General features: G+C 43.8%; 1 protein-coding gene across 1 annotated transcript in view; it reads right to left on the bottom strand.

Moving 5' to 3' along the window:
• Positions 1-5,400: 5,400 nt before the first annotated feature.
• The window catches only part of LOC100549382 (transmembrane protein 132D), a 193,655-nt gene continuing 177,146 nt past the window's right edge, over positions 5,401-21,909 (bottom strand). The window contains 5 exon segments of the mRNA XM_031555950.1: positions 5,401-8,378; positions 8,380-8,553; positions 11,633-11,824; positions 13,544-13,817; positions 14,922-15,127. Coding sequence (XP_031411810.1) covers positions 7,371-8,378; positions 8,380-8,553; positions 11,633-11,824; positions 13,544-13,817; positions 14,922-15,127 — 1,854 coding nt within the window. The 3' untranslated portion in view covers positions 5,401-7,370.

Raw genomic sequence — 21,909 nt, 5'->3', positions numbered from 1 at the left:
ATTTTGATTCTGCTTACGATGGAGGGAAATGGGCTGATTGCTCTCCTGCACCTTTGCACTCCCGGGTGAGCCATCTGCACCTCGAGCAGCTCACCTGCAGCCCTGTTCAAACAAGCAGCCCACGAGCATCCTTTGCTCCTAGAGAGAGGGATCTGCACTGCTCGGTGCTGCCCATAGAGCCTCTCCTAACCCAATTTCACTGACAGCTTTTCCTGCAAATTCCCTCTCTGCACAGCTCACGTTAAGAACCTTAATATTCCTGCAGATTCAGAAAGGGGATTTCCAACAAGCATTAGGAAAATTAAACTTCTCAAGAGCCGTCTCAATCTGACAAGCTATTCCTAGCTCTTCAAAGTACTGTAAGTGAAAATATTGAAGCGGGGGTTGGGGAACTTGTAGTAAGCAAAAGATGAATTAAGGCTAGAAATGGGGACAGCTTAAGTCTGCTTTGCACATACATAAAGCACAGGTACACACAGATAGACATACATGTATTTTAATGCTCCCAGGAGAGACGATGCCCTCCCACCCTGTGCTTCCACCCAAAGCCAAAACAGCAGCTGTCACTAATGAGTGGGGCATTTCCCTCTGAGATTGGTGCTTTGCAGCAGCATGAAGCACTGGAGTGCCATCCCCTCTGGCAATGCGTGGGGAGTTTGGGATTCAAGCAGCAGCTGACTCGGTACTAGACCAAAACAATTAGAAGAGATGATTAATATCCTATTGCTCTTCAGGGATTTGCGTGATTGTGAGGCCTGGGCGGGGCGATGAAAAAAATCTTCTGCAGCTTTCATTTGCAGCCTGCCAAAAATGCCTCTTGAGCTGCGTGAGTTGGCCTTGTAAAAGAAACATTACTGAGTGTTGTTCTGAAGGTGTAGTCAAGCCTGGGCAGAGCTAGGTACAGGGCTAGATCAATAATTGGGATCCTTCAATATTGTAAAATATCTTGAGCTAATACATGACAGCTTGATATTATTTAAGGGAGAAATACAGAAGGGGCAGACTTGACCTTGGCATCCTGACTAGCAGAAGAGAATGCAATGCCAAATGCTAAGAGCAAAGCTATTGATTAGGATTGAGAAGGGCAACTGATGAAAGAAAGCTGTAAAATGTTACTGAGGGCAGAGATGAGCGCAGCGATTTGGATTCAGGGCCTGATGAGGAAAGAACGGATAATGGGTGACCTCTGTCAGTCAGCCAAAGTCTTTGCTGGAAAAACAGGGAAATGAGACGAGTACATGTGGGAGAACCTTTTTCCCTTTCCTGCTGTTACTTCACACAGTGAAAACTGTCCAAGGAATGCAGCCACATCTCCCTCTGCCCTCGTGGTTCTGGGAAGCACTGTCATTTTGACCATTAGAAAACACCGAATGCCTGCTTTGGAAGTGAAGGAAACTGTTCAGGCCACATCTCCGGAGCAGCTGATACTTGCCAGTCCTGCAGAAGGGTTTGCAGGCACAGCACAGGGCTGCAAGAAGGGCTGATGTGCTCAGCAGAATGCCTGGGCTTGGTGGCACACCAGAAGATGCTCTGTGCATGGCTGCTGAGCATCCCCATGCAGGGCAGCAGCTGGGGCCCCCAGAACCAGGTCCGGACACTGGTCTCTGTAACCAGGCTGAAACACAAATGTGCAGGAGCAGATGGGGGAATTAGCTACAACAGAAAGCTGTAGCCATCATTCAACCTCTGCTTCTGCTGAAGGGGGCTGGAGACTGCCTCAGAGCTGCTAAGCTGAACCCTGCTAATGGAGAGCACAGCCCCTTTACTATTATTTTTATTTCTCTTTCACTCTCTTAGTTCATCCAAGGTTACTGAGCACTGTAAAATGTTGAAAATGAGAATCTCTGTCACATTTGCAGGCTCCTACCCTCAAGAATGAACAATGGAGCTCTTTGGATTGGTTTTTGGGTCATTAATATCTGACTTCAGGAACCTCAGATTTAATTATTAGAAACAAAGATGCAAACACGAATAAACAAAGTCCCTGTTGCACTTCAAATGCACAGCTTTCTGGTGCTGGTATCAGCGGTTTGAGTTCTGCCAGAAGCTCAGGCAGCAGACTGCTGAGATCCAGCTCTGCCACCTCAGTGTGCATTAAGAGAAGTGGCTGTGATTGCAGAAGGGAAAATACAACAAGAAGCCTCATTTGCACCTACCAAAACCAGGAGGGAATGAGCTCCGGTGGATGGTTCAGGCAGTGTGGGTCGGTGCTGAACATGTCCCTCCAGGCTCACGGGGAGGTTTTAAGGAGACAGATGCAGGAACTTGTCATATGCAATCTACCAGCCATCTTTAAAATGCAACGGGAATTTCTTAATGAGCATTGGCAGTACATAAAAACAGAGTAGAAGTGCTGCTATTCCAGCCATTAATATTACATAGGTGGGCTGCTTAATTTGCTGTTCCTCACAGAGCCTGAGCAGGAAGCCTGCATAATGGAGGATCTGTTGACAGAGGTTTCCCTATTGAATCAGCAAAGAGGTGGGCAGTGATCCCAGTTCAGGCACGTTAGTTAGACCTGGGCCTGACTAGAGCTCCTGGTTATGGGCACAGTGTGTATGGCTCTCTGTTCTTTTTAGGCCCTATTGCTGCCACTTTTGAGCTTCACTCGTGATAGCTTTCATCAAGAATCCACGCAGAGCAGTAATGCTCACCAACTTCATGGAACAGGGACTTTACATGCGTGGGATGAAGAGGATGGCTGATGCAGACCTAATACCCATTCAGAAAGATGCTTAACCACACACCCTGTGCTAAGTGCAGAAGCAACTCCTCCCCTTTCAAAGAGTGAGGAAAAACCTGGAAGCAGAACACAAATCTCAGCACCTCACCAGCCATGCCCTGGCTTGCTCCAGAGCTCTCCTGGCCAGCTGCTAACCTCCAGGAGGCAGCTGGTCACAAAGCCTGCAGGCCAAAAGAGTCTCCAGCTTCAAATAGGGACATTCTCTTCTACTCCTCACAGTATGGCAGTATGGCAGTAATACACAACTGGCTTTATATGGCAGCCATTGTACTGTAGGCAATGAGATGAATCACTAAATGCAGCACTGCAGTGCTCTGAAGCTGTGCATGGAAGGAAATACAGTGCTAGCAATACACAGAAATACGTGAGTCTTGGATTTCCAAGCACTAAATAAATTAATCTCTGAGAGTATTTTGAAAGTGCTTGAGGCATTTTCTTAACACAACATTTGGTGACAATTGCTGCTTGCCTGAGTTAATTCCTCAGTGATGATTATCAGACTTAGCTTGATCGATACACACGTGAGTCCAGCCGAGCTCATCTCCTAAGTGACGTGAAATTCTCCTGTGTTGTAGCACGTGGCTCCTTTACCTCTTGCTAACGTTCCTCCACAAAGAAATGTCCCCACAGATGCAGGGGAATGCCAGCAGGTAGTCTTGGAGAAGTGAGCATACCCAGACCTGAACTGAAGTGTCTCTAGTGTGCTCATTTCATTTATGTCTCATTCATTACGGAAATGAGGTGTGAAAGTAGTTTCTAGAGCTACTTAGCACAGGCTGCACATCAATTTAATACCTCTTCTGGTTTTTCAAGTCACTTACCTCCATAGAACTCTTGTTCCAGAACAACTATTTACCTGCATTTCTCAGACCTTGAATTTGCTGGTGTACTAATGCAGCTTTGTATAAACCACTATAGATATATATGACTGCTGAAGGGGAAGCCCTTAAAAAGAAGAAAGACAGTGAAGAACCAGCTTACCTGATTTATAGGACAACTGAGATTTTACTCCTCGTATTTATGCATAAAGCATCTAAAAACAAAAAAAGCCAAACTGCATCAGACATGTTTCCTCTTGTTGAAATGCCTGTATCCCTCTATCAGTCTAGCTATTCACATACAAAGAGGCACTCACATAAAAGGAGACTCAAATAGGAAAATAAGGAAGCAAATGCAAAAAAAAAAAAAAAAAAAAATTTAATATCTCTCAGAGGAGACTGCTTGCTATCAGCAGGGCTCTTCAGGCTTGAGAGGTTGCCAATGGGAGCCACAGCTGCAAAATGTGCACAAAGCACCTACGTCCTACCACTGCTTTTATGACAGGGAGCAGAGTTTATCTCCCTTCACTCACCAAACAGGATTCTTGTCTGATTGCCTGAAACACAAGGTTTCATCCTTGATATGCTTCATGGTGCAGAAGTTTTCACCTGAAAGTGTTGTGAGAAAAGCAGATACATACACACACACACAGACAGCATGACAGACAGATACATACTTACATATGTACAACAATCTCTACAGGAAATTATTAACCTATTACCAGATTAATTGAGTCTGCTTGCTTGCATGCTGACAGCCACAATCCACTCTGATTTCTCCTTGAGTTGAGCTCACAATCCTGATACATTGAAAAACATGTGTAGGAACGATGTCTCCGTTTGGTACTGCCACCGATTTCCTATGTTATTTTGGGCAAAACACTTAATCCCAGTTTTCTCCATGTCAGTTAGGAATCCACCTTGCTCAGAGCACTTTGAGATCTACAGACAGAGCACTCTAGTACTAGGCATTATTTATAGTATTGCCCTATGGATAATAGCAAGCTGCAGCTGTTAAGAGACGTTAGGGATGTCTGAGCAAGCAGAAAGGCATAAATCTGAATGTCAGTATCCTTAGCATCACTGCTAGTGGCTGTTTCATCCAAGGAGAACATTTCAGTGGTTTGTGCTACCAGATGAACTTGCTGTTAGTTCTCCACATTCCCCAGAGGCAGCTAACACAGAAATCTGGATTTACCATTGCAGCTCATTGGTAAAGCAAGTCTGACAGCCTGCTCGCAGCATGGCTTGTACCTGCTCCTTCTGAAGGAAGAAGACTGGCCACAGAATGACGCTTTTGCAACGCAACCCTGCACGCATGCATGAATCTCATCTGCACAGACTGCTGGCTTGCTGAAATTTGGCCACCTTTACCCTGACCTCCACGTTACTGAGGGTGAATTTCTGTGGTCACAATTAGTAATGTTTAAAAAGCACCCAAAATAGCTCAGGAATGGGAAGCGAATCAGTGGGCTAGCACACTGCTGAACCTGCTGGGAAGCTGCAGGGCTTTTCGGCGAGCCTGAAGCTGCTTCCAACATATGAGCACTCATCCAGAGGCAGCCTGGGCTCTGCCTCATGCTGTCCTCACTGCTGCAGCCAGTGTTAAGCTTGCATAGGACTCAGTAATCCAGGCTTTTTTTTTTTTCCTCCAAATCTTGTGTGGAATTACACAACACGCTTATCCAAAACACAGACAGGTATTGATCTCCGAAGTCTTCATCATATTCGTCCTTTTTACACCTACTTACTCTCTTAGTATTGTCTTCAAATGCATTTAGCCAAATGTGGATCTTTGCAAACACATCCAGAGCAGAAACTCACATATTAGACCCTCACACCAGGGATATGCATATGGATTTATTTGCATCTAGTCTCAAGCCTTGGAAGAGCGACTTGGTGCAAATACATTTGTTGTATAACATGCTGTTGATGTTATACCTTTTCCCACCAGCACTGCAGAATGCAAAACTTTGTAATGAGATTGTGCCAAGAGTCATAATTCACCATTTCATCGGAGGACAAGTCTCCCTGCTGCTGCCAGTCTCTTTCAGGGTAAATGTTCTGACAGTGAAAGGAGAGAGGCGTTCAGAGTAGGAAAAAAGATGAAGCCACTAAAATGCAAATTTTATTCACAGTTGGCATATTTATAAATATATATATTACATTCTTACAATCTACAGTACATTCTAAATATAGAGGGATTCAATCTAAGTGTTTGTGGGAGGGTGGGTGTGTATTAAGCAGAGCAACCTAGATTCAATGACAGAAAGAGACTTGATAATAAAAGGGGGGCAAGGGCTCACTCCGGAAAAGAAAGGAAAACTTGAAATATAAGCCAGAATTTAGTTAATGCTTTGGCACTTTGCCACCGGTCACTGGAAACCGCTTTTGGACCTCACAATAAATGTTGTGGTTTTAGGGCTGAAGGGTATACCAGAGTCAAAGGGAAACCACTGAAATCTTAGCGTATGTACATCCTTATCAGAGGAAAACAAAAGATAACCATCACTTCTGGGAGAAACAAAATGTTATCTACCAAGTTTAGCTGTTCAGATTTCAACAGTGTTGGCTGTGCAGCACTTCTCCGTGGCCTTTCAGTGCCCTCTAAACGTGCTGGGCAGGGGACTAAAAAAGCATGAGCAGAAGGAACCAAACAACCTGACCTCTCCCAGGGAAGGGGATGAACAAAGAGACAGCTGCTGTTTGTGTCTGAGTCCTGCACAAGTCATGCTTACCCAAGAGAGAGCGGTCAACTTTGGTAAATGACAGCACATAAAGCAAGTACCAGCGTGGTACCAACCCTGCCTGTGCTTGGAGAGAGCACACCATGGAGAAGCGAGGGTGCGTGGAAGGGGAGGGAGAATCCTCCACGCTTCCAGATATGACTGATGCTAGCAAGTGCCCTCAGGGTGCCCGGCTGGGAGTGCTCCAGGGAAACGGCAGGGAATATAAATTTGAAACAGGACAATCAAAGAAAGTGGGCTTTTAAAAATAGCTTGTTCCCTCAAACTTTCCAAAACGGACCTTCCTTTAAATGGGCAATATTCTGAGTATAGATTATATCTTCTTCTATTTTACAAATTAAGAAATACTGAAAATTGGCTGGCAAAGTTTATTACCTTGGCATCTACTTAAAAAGACAGTTTCAGTTTTAACTGTATATGTGTATCCATTGCTTGGGAGGCAAACGTGCTGGTTTGTAAACAACCCAGTTACTCCATTTTTCCCATCAGATTCTTTGGAAACTCATGACTCTGCATCTCTGGGAGCTGCTCTGCTCACGTTGTTGATTTTTGTCAGCTTTAAACTAACATTCTCAGATGGATATGCCCTGCATGTGGCTTGAATGACATGCTCTCTTCGTTGATCTATTTACTCTTAGTCCAATTTTTTTTGCTTTTAAACAAAGCTTGCAATATTGAACAGTAGAGCTGAACGAACTTTGTAATATCCAAACTGCACTGAAGTTTGTTATATTTATTGATTTCCTGGGACAGCTCAGAGAAGGAGACTGTATTATTTTGCTAAGTTTTTTGTCATGTTACCATGAATCAAAAAATCTCACATATCTCTCACTCCTATCTCTGAGCACAGAGAAGACTTGTATTTGTATTGTAAGAGCTGCCCAGGTTCTCTGCTCTCCCAGCTGCTTTTGGGTGGCTTTTAGGGGCTCCATGGAGTTATTATCCATCAGCTGATTCTTGTGATCAATACAGCATTTTGCCCCACTACCCAAAATTAAAGGCAGAAGGTGAGTGAAAAACAAATGAACAAACAAACCAAACCAAATAGTCTTTTGTGTCTTATTACACATTTTCATGTAACCTCTCCATATAGTTTTTAAGTTCTTTGCACTCTCCCAGGTCCATATCCTGGCAAACCCATTTAATATCATCTTCACTGCTCATCAAGATTGAGTTGACAGTTGGACATCCATCATCAGAGGAGATGGTGGTAAATGTGGTGAATTTAACCCGTTTCCTCTTAGAGGTAGGAGAAGTAGTTGGTTCACTTTTCTGTTCTTTCCCTTCAGTGAATGTGGACTCAGTAGACCTAAAAGCTTGTCCATTAATATTCTGGGGAGCATTTGTGTTGAGGAGATATTTGCTTTCTTCATAGTCCACTCCTCTATCAATGGCTGTAATACGTTCATCTTGTTGAGATGAGAAATTTATGTGATTCTCCAGAAGTTCTGTCCTGTTGCTCAGCCCAACCCAGTCATGAGAGTGGCTCAGGCCTTCTTGTTCTTCGAAGGGAACTTGTTTGTTTCTGTACTTTAAAGCAAAAGTGACACAGTTGATAAGGAAGACCAGAATTGCCAGGCAAAAGACTCCCAGCAGAGCATACATTCCTATCTCCAGATCACTGAGCCCCCTGGGGGTCTGTACCAGGTCATTCTCTTCCAAGTCTCCATTGTTTCTTGGCAGATCCACCTGTGCAGGGAAGCTTGTGAAATCTATTGGGATGTTCTGCAGATGACTGTCATCATCCAGGAGGCTCTCTCTGTCTTCTTTTTTACTTAGAATAGACTTTTGAGTGGTGGTCCCTTTGCCTTGCTCTTGGCCCATGGAGGAGCTGTAATACTGGCCATCTGGCCCAGCTCTTTCCTGCAAAGTGGTTTTCTGACGCCGGTCGCTGGCATGATTTTCTAGGTGGACACCAGCACCCCTGTGTTTACTATCACTGATGTTAGGGTTGGCATCACTCTGCCCAAACTTCACTTTAATGCTACCACTTCCAACAGCCAGGATGCTCTTCCTTTTGGATTTCTGGCACGATTCACTGATCACCATCTCTACCTTCACCAGTGTCCCCCTGGCCTTCCCTCTCAGCTGCAATCACAGGCCACTTGAACTTGGGGTCATGGTGAATGGAGACCACCTTCTCATCCAGAGATGTAGCTGATAAGGAGAAGTCTTTGGAGTCATAAATATCCAGGGGCATGACAGATCCATCACTGAACTGGATCCAGCAGCTGATGGCTGCTTCCTATTTTATATGAAACAAATATACACACACTCAGAATAAACATCAAGGGAAATACGTTCTGTCCCGGTCTATTTCCTCCTCCTCACAAGATCCATATACCATTTATAACCAGAAAAGAAATAAAAAAGCAGAGCAAGAAAATTAATGCTAGGAGAAATACTAGTTTAAAACACTCATTGATAATAAGATTTCTTTCCCCAAAGGTGCTTAAGGGAGCTGTATCCCCTGGGCTGCACAGAATCTACAGCACCATAATAAATTGCATGTCAGAAAGCATTACCAGCTACTGAGATCATTTACTGTTGTATATTTAAATGAAAAAATATATTGCATTATTTCTAAACTGCTTAAAATACAAAGTCTCCTCTTGTTACACACAACACATGTTAAAACATATCTAATATAGCAAATAGGCCCATACATGGCTTCACACGTCCAGTCCTTGATTTCTGTCTCTCCAGTGCAATGTTTTGTAGAAGCAGAGGAAACAGACCAGTTACTTCTTGAGGAAATGGCCAGAGTAATTTTCATGCTTGTTAGCGATTAAAAGCCAGACAGTAATGAAATTTAAACCTATGTCCCAGCAACACAAACTGTGTACTTCACAGTACATGGAAGTTTATGGAATAGTAACTGGGTCAGACCTGGGTACTAATTCTGTATTTGCGTGTGTAATGTCTTCTGGGAACCTTGGCTTTTAGCTTCTAAATAAGATATTCTAAAGAATTCTTATATTTCAGAAAACATGCTCTCACCAAATTCGAAAGATCCTCTAAGGACTCTCAGGTCCTCTTGATTTTGATTGGTCATGCTACCTGAGAAAATCTTGGTGTTCACATATATACCACTTGTGGGTAAAACTCAGGTAGCTCCACTGGAATCCAACTCCTGCCTTGGACGGTTTGACTCAGTTTCAGTCGGGATATTTGCACCTGCTTAAACACTGTAGGTACCATACCAGAAAAACTCCTGTCTTGATGAGTGGATTGTATGGTGTCCAAACTGATGGGAGCTCTTGTTCGGAGCAGCTGGGCTCACCCTGCTCAGCTGGTCAGACAGACAGACAGCCAACCAATCCACTAACCCGCAGATAACCCTACTTGCTGGAAGGGCATTACCGGAGTCTTGTTTCTTTAAATAAACAGCTTTTCAGACAGACTGTATTTACATTTTAACTCAGCATACAGAAAAAGAATAAATATTTATCATTTCCTGTTAAATCATTTCCAGCACATAGTCGTTTACCTGTTCAAATCACAGAGGACAGGCTTCCAGTCTCTGGGGATTGTGTTGTGCATAATCTACTGGCCTGATTCCGAAATCCTTACAGCCATAAAGCTCCCTGTGCTTCAATGGGAGATTTGCTTCTGTCTCTATTTCAGGACTGAGCCCTAAGACTTTGCTGACACTGTCATAAATCCCGGCTTTGTGTTTATTAATCTTTGGATGTTTCTTGAAGGCCGCATAGAATTTATATCATCGGCTCTCATCCTCCCACTGTGTTGCTTAAACCTGCATAATCATTTAATAATTTTGCATTGCTCTGCTTATAGGGATTGTTCTCTGGACATCGTGTGCTAAGTGAAGGAAGGAATCAGATGTCTTTCAAAGTGGAGTCAGTCCTTGGAGAGCAGAGGGTGCACAATTCCTTGCTGGTTTAATACTGATCCAACGCCGTTCTGACTATAGCCCTATATCAAGAGAGGGACTCATCCGGACTCCATTTCTGGGGGCTGGGCAGCATACTGGGACTAAATGCCATCAAACACAGCTTTTGGGTTGATTTCAAGGTAGTTTGTTTAACTCTCCATGTCAGCAATGGATTAGCTCACTGGCCTTATTTCTAGCTGCCTGGCATTGATTTTTTAACTCCTGGAAGACTATGGGAGCCTGATTTTTATCACCCTATAAAGATGGCAGTTCTGCATTATTTCTCATCTTACATCCCAAGGATAAGACCCAATGATGAATTAAAGCGTCTCAACAGTTGGCCAGATTTCAAACGTGCATGCTGTGTTCATTTACCTTTAAAGCTCAGATCGTGTTTAAGAATTAAGAGCCCAGTGCATCCTTGACATTAGTCCCACGGTGATGGATTTGGTTGGGAAAAAAAAAAGTTTAAATTTAAAATGTAGACAACAGCACAAGGACAACTATCGAGCAGGACCTGATGGAGAAGTGATAAAGTCCAAAAGCCCCTAATGTTTGTCAGAATATGGATGGCTCAAGACAAGGATTTCAGATCTGCTTGAACAAGGCAAAGTTTGGTTGAACCATTCTTAGCACCAGAAGACAAAAGAGGGGAAGCCTGGTATCACTCACGGAATAACCCCATTGCAAAGGTAGGATCAAAGGTAATAGACACCAGAGAGAAAACTCTCCCATTCCCCTTTGACACATGTCAAAATTTATCATGTCCAGGAGAGCCAGCGAAGATCTGACTGAAGAAAAAGGGAATATCATACAACAGTGATCACTGATATAGGGACTAAGAATAACTGGGGAAAAAAGATTTATGTACGTATTTATGTTTAATCATGTATCATATTCTAGTAATGACCTAGAATGAAAAGGATGTTCCCCAAATACGTAACATGGTAAAAAAAAAAAAAAAGGAAGAGTCTGGCACTATGCAAAATACATTCTTATTTAAAGATGGACTTTAGAACTGATCTAGCTGCCTTCGACAGGAGGCTGAACTCAGCAGTGCCACTGGCATCATCTCCTCTGCTGTGACAGGAGCCGGATGGGAAAGAAAGGGGTGTGTGTGTGTGTGTGAGGTGACTTGTATTGCTTATTTATGACACATCATTGAGTTGCACATGTTATGCAAAGGCTGCAGCCAAGACAGCTGCGGCAGGCTTGTTTGCTGACTTGTGTTGTTTAGACTTTGCTATTTTTGTGAGATCTTTGTTTTTCTACTAGGGCACCTGATGGTCTTTGTTAAGAAGTGCCCATAAAGAAAATGTTTTATTAGTATATTGTTAATAAAAAACTGCTGATCCCCTCAGCTTTAAGATTAAGTGTAGTGAATCAGAGCAGTATCCTTTCACAACAAACTGCACGTGAACAATAGTACCTGTTTTGGAGACTGGAGCAGCTCTTGTGCTACTGCTGTAGCAAAGATGGCCTTATTGCTTCCTGGGCTGAGCTGCAGAGAGAGTGACAATCCAGTTACCAGCTGCACTCCCAGGTCAGTTATTGTCACCTTCTCATCCAGAACTGTCACTGTCTTCTCAGCCAAAATAGCATCTGAAAGTGGGGACAAGATCTGAAAAGAAAAGTCAAAATTAGCTACAGCCATTCTGCATAGTAGAAGTAAATGTAAAGTAAAATGGTGATGCAAAGCTATTGTTACACAGACAAATGCTATTAGCTTTTAACAGACACTACTAAAATATGATGAAAAATGAGCTAGTCACATTGTATAAGTTTTCTGCAATAATAGGGTGCTTACAGCATCTTTTATTATAGTAATTATAATCAACTGTGCTATTCACATCTCTGATATGATAGCCACACCTGTTTCAGATACATTGAATATTTCAAATGCAATCTTTATTGCAAAAAGCAATTTTTTTTAATGATAATGTCATTGGATAGCATGTGAATAATGCAATCTATAGATTTACATACAATCCTTAGAATAAACAACATTATTATTATTCTGTTGAATATTGCTACAAGAAACAGTCACAGTACCGTGTACGGAACTGACAAAGAAAACTTGTTTTGGTTAATAAAGCATGCATGGAGATCAGTGAACTGGCATATGGCACCCAAAGATGTCCATTAGCAAGTAAGTTTAATTTAATTATACAAGGTATTCAGTAAATGGAACTTGCTCTCTGCTGTTTGCCATTGGACTTTTCTTTCCAAAATTTAATGTGTATTTGTGGAAGCCTTAGAAGTCCCAGAGCTTTGGAAACTCATTTAGAAAATATACAGATTTTGCAGAAATTCATAATCTCAAATCCCATTTCTCCAAACCTGAAAACGTGTGTTATCAACTACTGTGGTGGTTGTTTACTGGTTTGACAATGAATACATTTGGAGATGTAAGCTTTTTTCTTTTTCTTTCTTTCTTTTTTTTTTTTTAAATGTTCCAGTGCTTCTTAATATGTTTTCTACTTGTTTTCTACTTTGTAGTAGCAATAAATAAATTAATCCTATTCTTTTTTTCCTCCTTTTCTTTTCTTCCCCCCTCCCCCTTTTCTTTTGTTTTTCCCTCTGGGACCCCATTTGCTGGGCCGGTATTTCTCTGCATGTCAGGAAGAACACGTGAAAAGAGATGTGAAAAGCTGCCAATAACCCAGTGCATAGGTTTAGTTGAGTTGCTTTTGATGGGGAAACTGAGGCACAGTGGCATTTACTGGCCATATTTTTGGTCATATTGGCTGAAATTGATGAAACAAAATCTGTACCTCTGGAGAATACAGCTCAGTTGTCACTGATTGATCTTTTAACATGACTCTAGAAGTGCTTGTTATTATTACTGCTTTACGTGTATTCAGAAATATACTCTAACATTTTTGTTTTGTAACACTGCTTGGGCTCCGAAGGCTTGCGGGGATTCACTGCCATGTGACTCAGCCTTGGCTCCTCAGCCAACATGAGTTAATTTTGACTTTACCCTTTCCTCTGTCACTGTAGGTTTTGATAAGACAGATGTTCCACCAGCTGCATGCCTCGTGCTAGCCCATATGTTGGCTCCATGTTCAGAAATGGCCTTAAACAAAAATAACCATAACCTGCACTTACACAGGCTGGGCTAGATTTCCTAGGGCTGCAGTCTGCATATTTCATGGCGCAAGACATGCACAGAAAACAATCTTGTGTCCTCCAGTCCCTGCTGCAACTGTGCTCTGTTCAGAAATCTGTCTCCAGTGTCTGTTGCTAATGCAAGAAGCTATGTTACACCTGATCAGCACATTGGTTCAGAGGAGATGGATTAACAGAGGAAAGGGAGTAAATAATTAATTTTTCCTACCTGAATTGTTGTCATTCCAAGCTCCTGCCCGATCAAAACCTGTCCATCCTGTAGCTTAGCAATTCTTGGCTCCTCCACCTGCATGAAGTCGCTCACCAGGTCGGTGATGTCGATCTGCCAGTCAGAACCCAGCAAATAGCTCAGCTGGCCACCAGGGTCTGGGGCTTCAGCCACAAACTGCGTGAGGACCCGGACCATAGCGTGCTGGTACTGAAGGGCACAGCCTCTTCCCTTCCGTTCGTCCTCTTCTTCATCATCGCTGTCCCTGGCTGGTCTGGTAGAACATCAAGAGCCAAAAATTAACAAAAATTGATGCTAGGGGAGTTTGGAAAAGGAAAGTTGTTGCTGACATTAGTCTGTAGCATGGGTGGTGGAATATAGAGCTACTGCCTCCCCTACATGTCTCTGTTGAAACTGCTTCTGTCTGCATTTCTGAAATCAGCCAGGTCACCCTGCTCTTATCCCATTTCCCTTGTTCACAGCTGAGGCCTCCATGCTGCTTGGGTCTCCAGCACGGCCTCGAAAATCACCAACCTTCTAGCTTCACTGCTATGTTGTCCTCTTTGAATCTCTCCCATGCTTTCCAAACTTAAGTCTTTACTTTCAGGACATCTGCACTTTTTTTGTTCTGGATCTGCCCATAAACATCTTGGTGTTGCCATGGAAATCTCCTCTGTTTGCACCTACTTACATCTCTTTTTCTGTATGGCATTGAGGCTGAAATCACTTATCCACAAACATCCTCACCTTTCTGCTTTGATACTATCAGAAACCTGGTAATAAGTGATGTTTTCATCAGCAGGTGAGAACGGCAAGTTCCCACTTTATCCATTTGTTCTTTTGCTTCTTTACAACACTGACAGCCTAGATCTGCCTGTATCCACTCACCGTCCTGTCCTCACATATCTGTGGGTGCAGACAGCAAACTTAAAGCCCTGCTCTAGCAGAACCCTGATTTTGGGACATGATCATTGTCACTGGATCCTACAACAAGAGTGCAAAATAAGTATGCACCAACTGTTTGCCATTAAAAATGACCAAATTACCTGGCAGGAGCTGTAGACCAGGTGGGAGCCTGGCCAGAGCTGGTCAGTGTGGGTGCCTCCTGCTGCTCCGAGAGCCAACCCTGCAATTGACTCTTTTTGTCTCACTCCCTGGCACTATAAACAGAAATTGATTTCCACTGAAGGATCATGCAACCTGCATCTTCCATTTCCCTTATAAGACCAGTGAAGTAGCCTACTGAATAAATGTCTGATGACCTTCAAATTTACACTGGAATTGCGTTAAGGCCAAATGAGCATGTTCAGATCCACTGCCTCTGACAGGTCTTTGGCAAGTGCACAACCCAGAATGAACATCCCCTAATGAAACCTACCTCTTATTAGAGATGATGGGGACTCTCCATCCCTTGATCTGATTTAGTTCTGTGTCAGAGACCTCTATCTGCAGCGGGAGACGAGGAACCCAGACTGTCATTTCTAAAGGGGCACTCAGATGCTGGTAAGTAAAATTAACTATGACATTCACTTTGCCTTTCATTTCCTTCCCATTGACAAAGACATAGTCACACCTGTCAGAAACCTGAAAAAAATAAAAGGAGGATGAAAAAAAATTAATGAGTCTCCTCACAAATTATAAAGTACATCACAAAGTGAGTGGGAGGGAGAAAAATATATAAGTTTAAACTAGCTTCAAGTTCAGAGAACAACTAGGAATAACAAGAAGGGTGCCTGGTGTGCCCTTAACAGGCTGGGTAATTTAGCATCATTTTAACAGGTAGGCTTTCTCTGCTGTAAATATTTCTAGTATAATCTGAGATAAAAGAACATCTTTCTGTCCTTACTTCCCATTCCATACTAGGACTGTCCTGGGACAATGGTATTAAGAGAGGGTTCCTCTTTGTCCTCCTCCTTGACTTTGTGGGCTGCCCACAAGGAATTCCTTGTGTCCTGGGGGAGGAACAGGAATTAGGTGGCTAATTGCCTGATTATGCAGTTCAATAGCAGACAAATTTGTGTAGTCACCTCTGAACTGGGACAAAGAGTTTTTTGCTGTGGGTGCCAAGCGTGGGGTGATTGCATCGGTCCAATACTAACCACTGGAAAGGGACTCACACTGATGTGCCCAGTGATGTTCATTGGGCCAAGCAGCTCCATCTCCACTGCAAGCCCAACAAAGGTCTTACACACCGTGCTGCTCTAGCTAGTCCTGATGTCACATTATTTATAGCCAGCAGGTCTGGACATCAATATTGCTGAGAGTTACTAAATCTCACTCAAGCAATTTAGCAGCTATTGCAAGAATCTAGATGAGCTGACAGGATCTGTTCATTACAGCTAGTTAAAATATACGAGTAAATGTACACGTCAAATAATTTATTAACTACCACTTTACCATGCTGATGATCTGAAGGAATGATCTATTAAAACCCTGAACTCTTTTCACAATCCATTATCAGCCAGGCCATCTATTCCATTCTGTGGATGTATTTAGTACTTCTGACTCCAGAATGCAGTCTCATCCTCATCTGAATTTAATGCCATTTTCTACTTTTCTGTTTAAATGTTAAATAAATTTAAATCGTATTTGAATATCAACAGCTTTTGTGGGGTAATTTGCATTTCTAATATTATTATCTTTAAACAACAACAAACCCCCCTTGCAGACAGTCCATAGCAAATCCATTTCCATCCTTGCTTCTCTGAGCTTAGGTAGTATACAAAAAAGGTTATCACGACTCTACCAATGCCTCCCTTGCAAGCAACAGCTGTCTTAAGGTCAAAATCTTGCAGCTGCTATTGGTTTCAGCAGGAGAATATTGAATTTATTTACAGCCAGAATTATGTTGTTAGGGATATTCTCACGTTAGCATGTTTTACAGGAGCTCTTAACAGCTCCTATCAGGATCCAATCTCATTGTGCTGTACAGCATGTGAAGCCAGTTGCTGCCACAAAAGCCTGAAGGCATGGGTGAATGTACCATAAGGGCCTCACAGAAGGCAGGAGCAGAGAGTAATAGCCATAATGCTGATCCAACCTGGCTGAGCTGAGAATGAGAGTGCAGAGCTGTGTGTGGGAGAAGCCTCAAGTGAGCCTGCAGAAATGGCCATGGGAAAGGCTGGAGGCATGAGCATGTTTCCCTTCTGGGAAAAGCAGGAGAACAGACACGGCCCCTGCATCCTTCCAGAATGCACACTAATTTGAGTGCAACACTCAGGGCAAGAACTACACCATACTTCCCACCTGCAACATTACCAGAACGTCCGGCAGGCAGGCACAGAGCTTCAGGCAGTGCCTGGTACATCTGCTCCTTTTCTCACCCCATATTACCTTGCTTCTGCAAGTGAAAAACTTCAATTCCTTGCTAGCGTTGCACTTATCCCTGTTGCCTTTTTCTATTTTAAATACTGCTCTCAGACCAGACAACTCTCCCATGTGCTATAAAGCAATGCCTGATGCTTTCTATACCTTTCCTCTTTTCCCTGGACTGCCAGCAAGAAATACTGGGCAGTTGCAAGGTGCTGATTTCCATCTGTGAGGCAGCTGGTTAACCTAAACAGGAGGTGGCCCTGAGGAAAGCAGTGAGCCTGGGGCTGATTGCCCTGAGGTTTCTCACCCGCCTTTGTGAGCGGCAGGTTGGACCACACTTGTAAGAGAATAGCCTGAAGACGAGGATTTTCTTCAGAGCAGCACAGAGCTAATAGGTTTCAGCGCCTTGCTCACCACTTCTGCTTCCAGCCAGCAACACCTTGTATTTGTGAATCTTAGGCAGCTAATGCATTTGGCAATTAAATGTCCCCCTGGTGATCAGCCTCAGGCTGAAACCATTTCCTGGTGATTTCAGATGCCTTGCAGCACAGAAATCTCAGAGGACTCCTCTGCAGAGCAGAGCCCCAGGACCCACAGCCCTGCCGCCCAGCCCTCATGCAATAGGGCTTCTGGCTGGCCACCTGCCAAGTGTCCTCCCTCTGGGAAATGCTTCCCTGTAGGAGCAGCAGCCTTTGAAGCATTCCTGCACCACGCAGGTACGGTTTGACTGTTGCTTTCGTTGGGCTGCCTGTGTGTGAAGAGCAGCTCAGCACACAGGGGCTGCAGCAAGGCTGAGGCTCTCCCAGGCAATACAGAGAACTGCTGTATTACTCCAGTAAGTGATGGGAATCCAACTCGGATTTTAATTCATTAATGCTCAAGCAATAGCAAGAGAAAGAACAGTTGACAGACAAAGAGACTTCAGCTTCAACTTTATCAGAGGTTATTAGGAGCAAGTTAAAAAAAGAATTCAGCCCTAAAAACCTACTATATGGAAGATTAAATTAATACCCTGACCTTGTGCTTTCAAGGTAATGATTTACAAAACAAACCGATGGTCAGAGAAAAAAATGACTGGGCTTGGGATACCCACTTACTCCCGTTTCCCTTTCTGTAAGTGAAGACAGCAAAAACTATGAGCTCATTCAGCTCCCAGCCAGCCCTTCACTGCTGGAATGAATAAGCATCACTGTTCTGCTGCAGTTTGCATGCAGTCCTAACAGAGCAGCATCAAAACATGGTGCAAAATACAGTACATTTTCATAAATCGGGCCAGGACATTCAGAAACAGGTCATCAATAGAAAGGCAGATTAGCTGTGCCTGTGTTGCTGCAGACACATCCGAACCATTCATCTTCCACCACAAGAGAAAGAGGAAAAAGATGTAGAGAAGGAAGAAACATCGAGCTCCTCTGTCTCTTTTGAGACCGAGTTTTCTAAGCTGTTTGTTAGAAATGAGTGCAGATTTTGTGGAACAAGCTGGACGGGGCTCAGCCGCGGCTCGGCAGGACAAACACTCACACGCAGAGCAGAGCAGAGAGCTGTGAGCACAGCCCAGCAGCTGGCAGCCCCAGGCAGCCCTGCAGCAGCATCCCCAGTGCCCTGCAGCCCCGGGCTGCCCCACGTCACACTGATGGGGGCACACGGCAGCCCTGCTGCTGCTGCCTTTTCCGAGCACACTTGTCTCTTCAATCCGAACTGGATTTCCACCCGTCACTCCGTCGAGCAGCTCCCTTTCTTTTGCGTTAATTCACATAACCAGTCTTTAACCACCAACTCTTCCTGAACCGCAGCTCTCGCTTTGCACGCCTCACCACACACAGCAGCAATGGCTGTGGCTCAAGTTTATTAAACGCATGGATGGAGTGGTTGCACATAGCCTCAGATGTGTGTGCACGAGCGTGTGAGCGAGTCTGCACTCTATCAACAGACAGCTCCCAACAGCCTGCTATTAACTACAGAGCTGCAAAGGCTTTGCCCCCAAACAGAAAACTACTAAACACGCTATAAAATGCAACAGGAGCTACAGAGGGGCTGGAGCAAGGTGCAGGGAAAAGCGACGTGTTGTGGTTCCAAAATGTGGGGACTCCCACCATCAGTCTTTTCCCTTTCCCTTGCCTTTTGGTTCCCATCTCACAAGGATGGCCAGTCCAAGGTTCTCAGAAAAGGTGAAAAGGGCTCCTGAGGGAAGGAGCAGATTTTCTTTTCCTGCTAAGGTAGTGCTGGAATACATCTCTGCATGCTGTGGCCGCTGTAATACAAGGACATTATAATGCCATTAAATTCTTCTGGTGCTGTGCTCCCTTGCTAAAGCCTTTCTGGGCTTTGTGTCACAGGGGCCTTTCACACATCTATGCTGAGCTGCCTGCTATTAATTAAGGGCAGCTGTACTCACAAGATGCTCTGCAAATTCTCTCAACACAAGGGGACCGTGGGGACTTTTATCTTCTAAGGGAGATGAGGTCTGAATGGCTTTTTTGGGCACAAACTTGGTAGGATATTAAAGCACTTCGGATTTTGCTGGGCTCCTGCAGCTCCACCTCTTTTCCTTATATCAGTGAGCAACTCCACGCATTTAATCTCCATGCACTGGGGCAGCAGAGGTCAGAGGTCCCTTATTGGCGGCATAGCACAGGATTAGGACTTAGATTGGTAGGTACGCCATGTCCATACCAAGCACGTGGCTCTGGCGAGTTGGATGTCAAGTTCAATCATCAGCACTATAAAATGTGCAGAGGGGATATTTCAGCTGTGCTCAGCACTGCATTGAATTCAGCTTCCCAGCCCTATTCTCTGAATGGAAGCAGAGTCAGGGCACTGCTGATTCCTGCCACAAAACCCTCACCATAAGTATTCACTCCTCAGCCCCAAGTGCAGTTCTGTACATTCAAAGCTGTGCCCAAAACTCAGCTAGCAGCCCTACAGCTGTGAAAGTGATGCTGCTGCGTCACTTGAACACACAAACTCTGTTTCCTTGGCAAACAATCACTGGCCAGAAAGGAGGGGTTACTGCTGCACCAAGGCTCTTCTTTATTGTGTTTACTTAAAACGTCTGTTTGTGTTATGTGTAAAGATGCCAGCTCTCTCTCCTTCAAAACACCCCACATTCTATACTCTTCAGGTGTGATCACAAGAAAGGGAAATGAGATTTTATTAATTTATCCTCATTTCACGGTTTGAGAGGCGATCTGTGGAAGAAAACACTCAGCCCTTTGAAGCAGAGCTGCAGCCAGCCAGGGAGAAACATGGAAAGAAGCAATAAGGTTCCTCAGAAATCACACATCCTCCCTACCCACTGCCTCCTGCAGTGTATATTGGTCCCATCCCTTTCCTAAAAGCATTTTACTGCTCTTCTCATTCCCCTTTTGAAGAAGGCATCTCTGGTAGATAGGTATCTCTGTAGCTGACTATTCCTTCAAGACTATACTCTATGTGAGGTTTGGGCTGAATAGCAACCAAAAATCTAAAAAGAAAGAGGGAAAGGGGAATGCATACCATAACTCCCAGAAGAGGCACACAGTATTTCACCATTAGCTCACAGAAATAACTGTAACTGTCTTCTCTCACTTCATTATCATTACTAAATTCCCATGGGACAACAGTAAAATCCTTACAGGAAACTGCTTTTCTGCCGTAGTAATTGTTGGACCCCTTACAAAGTCACAGCTAATAAGTCTTTGAAAATAAAACGCATCTGGAGCAGTTCTGGTTTAACCATTTCAAGGGTGGCCAATTAGGAAAGCAAGTCTCTGTATTTTGGAAACACTCTGGGACTCTGCCTCCAATCCGTGCTTCTGCAAGTGCTCCTTCCCCCATGCAAGCACTCTCCATTTCTAAAACATGCATCAAGCACAGCCTTGCCACCTTGGCAACCTCATGGGATCTCTTCTGATTTAGCACTGCACACATTTTCCTTGGTCTACCAGCATAAATGGTGATATTTAGTAACGTAAGTTATGTTAATGAGTCCTGCCTAAATCACCACTGTCAGAAGAAGAATGGAGGAGTCTCTTATAACCATTAAAAATGAATGAGGAGGGAAATAAATAAGCAAAAGCAGCTCATTTGAGCTATAAAAGACTCCAGAACACAAGCTGTGTACCAAGGTACAAAAGGATGAGGCTGTTATTAGCTCCATAACTCACTTAGAAATGACTCAGGGGAGGTGGAGCCACATTTAATCACCTGTGCTGGAGGAGTGCGGTTACCGCGATAACCCACTGCAGCCTGAAATTAGGCAGTGCAGATAAATGGCTGCACTGAAGCAGCAGCACGGGGCGTAGATCTGCCCTAAGCCCATTGTATGTCTAGAGATGGGAGATGTCCTGGTCTGGGATTTTGTGAGGACACGCAGGATGCAAAATCACCATCCTGAGATCCAATGGCAGCAGGTCTGTGTGAGCCACTCTGGACGTTATTGGAAGTAGGAACCACTGAACTGCTACAATTAAGGAATAATCCCAGCAGCTCCTGTGATGAAGGGGCACACCTTCAAAGTATCCACACTTTTTTGCAGCAGTTTTCCTGTAGCAGCACAGCACCAGAAAATGCTGCTATCCACAACTGCATCCACTTTTATTACCCAAATGCCTTCCTAAGAGCTTGTTTTCTGCCATGTCTCCATAGCATCATGCTGCAAGCATTCCTGACAATGCTTCAGAGGAAGTTCTGCAAAAAATAGACATTAGCAATGAGATGTGCAATTGAAGAACGTCTCTTTGATATTTTTTTTTTACTGCACTAATCCGCCTGAAGCACCTTATAGGTGATATTGATGAAGAGAGCTCTGATGATTATTTATTTCTAAGGAACTCTTAGTTTGTTCCACAGCTCTGTGGCAAATATCAATATATTATCCTCAGCAAAATATACCTGAGCAAAATGTAAAATAGCACATTTCAAAACGACTTACAATTCTGGGCAAACGTCCAATTCTAGCTGCAAGTTTAATACTTCTTTTGTGAATGTTATAGGTCTGACATAACGTTTGCAGCGTGTTGGTGTAACTAACTGAAAATCCCCTCATTAAAAGTGTCTCGGAAGAATCAACTTAA

Source organism: Meleagris gallopavo, chromosome 17 (assembly GCF_000146605.3).
Source record: "Meleagris gallopavo isolate NT-WF06-2002-E0010 breed Aviagen turkey brand Nicholas breeding stock chromosome 17, Turkey_5.1, whole genome shotgun sequence".
Lineage (NCBI taxonomy): Eukaryota > Metazoa > Chordata > Aves > Galliformes > Phasianidae > Meleagris > Meleagris gallopavo.
The sequence above is the reverse complement of the archived record's forward strand: the minus strand, read 5'-3'. Positions and strand labels throughout refer to the sequence as shown.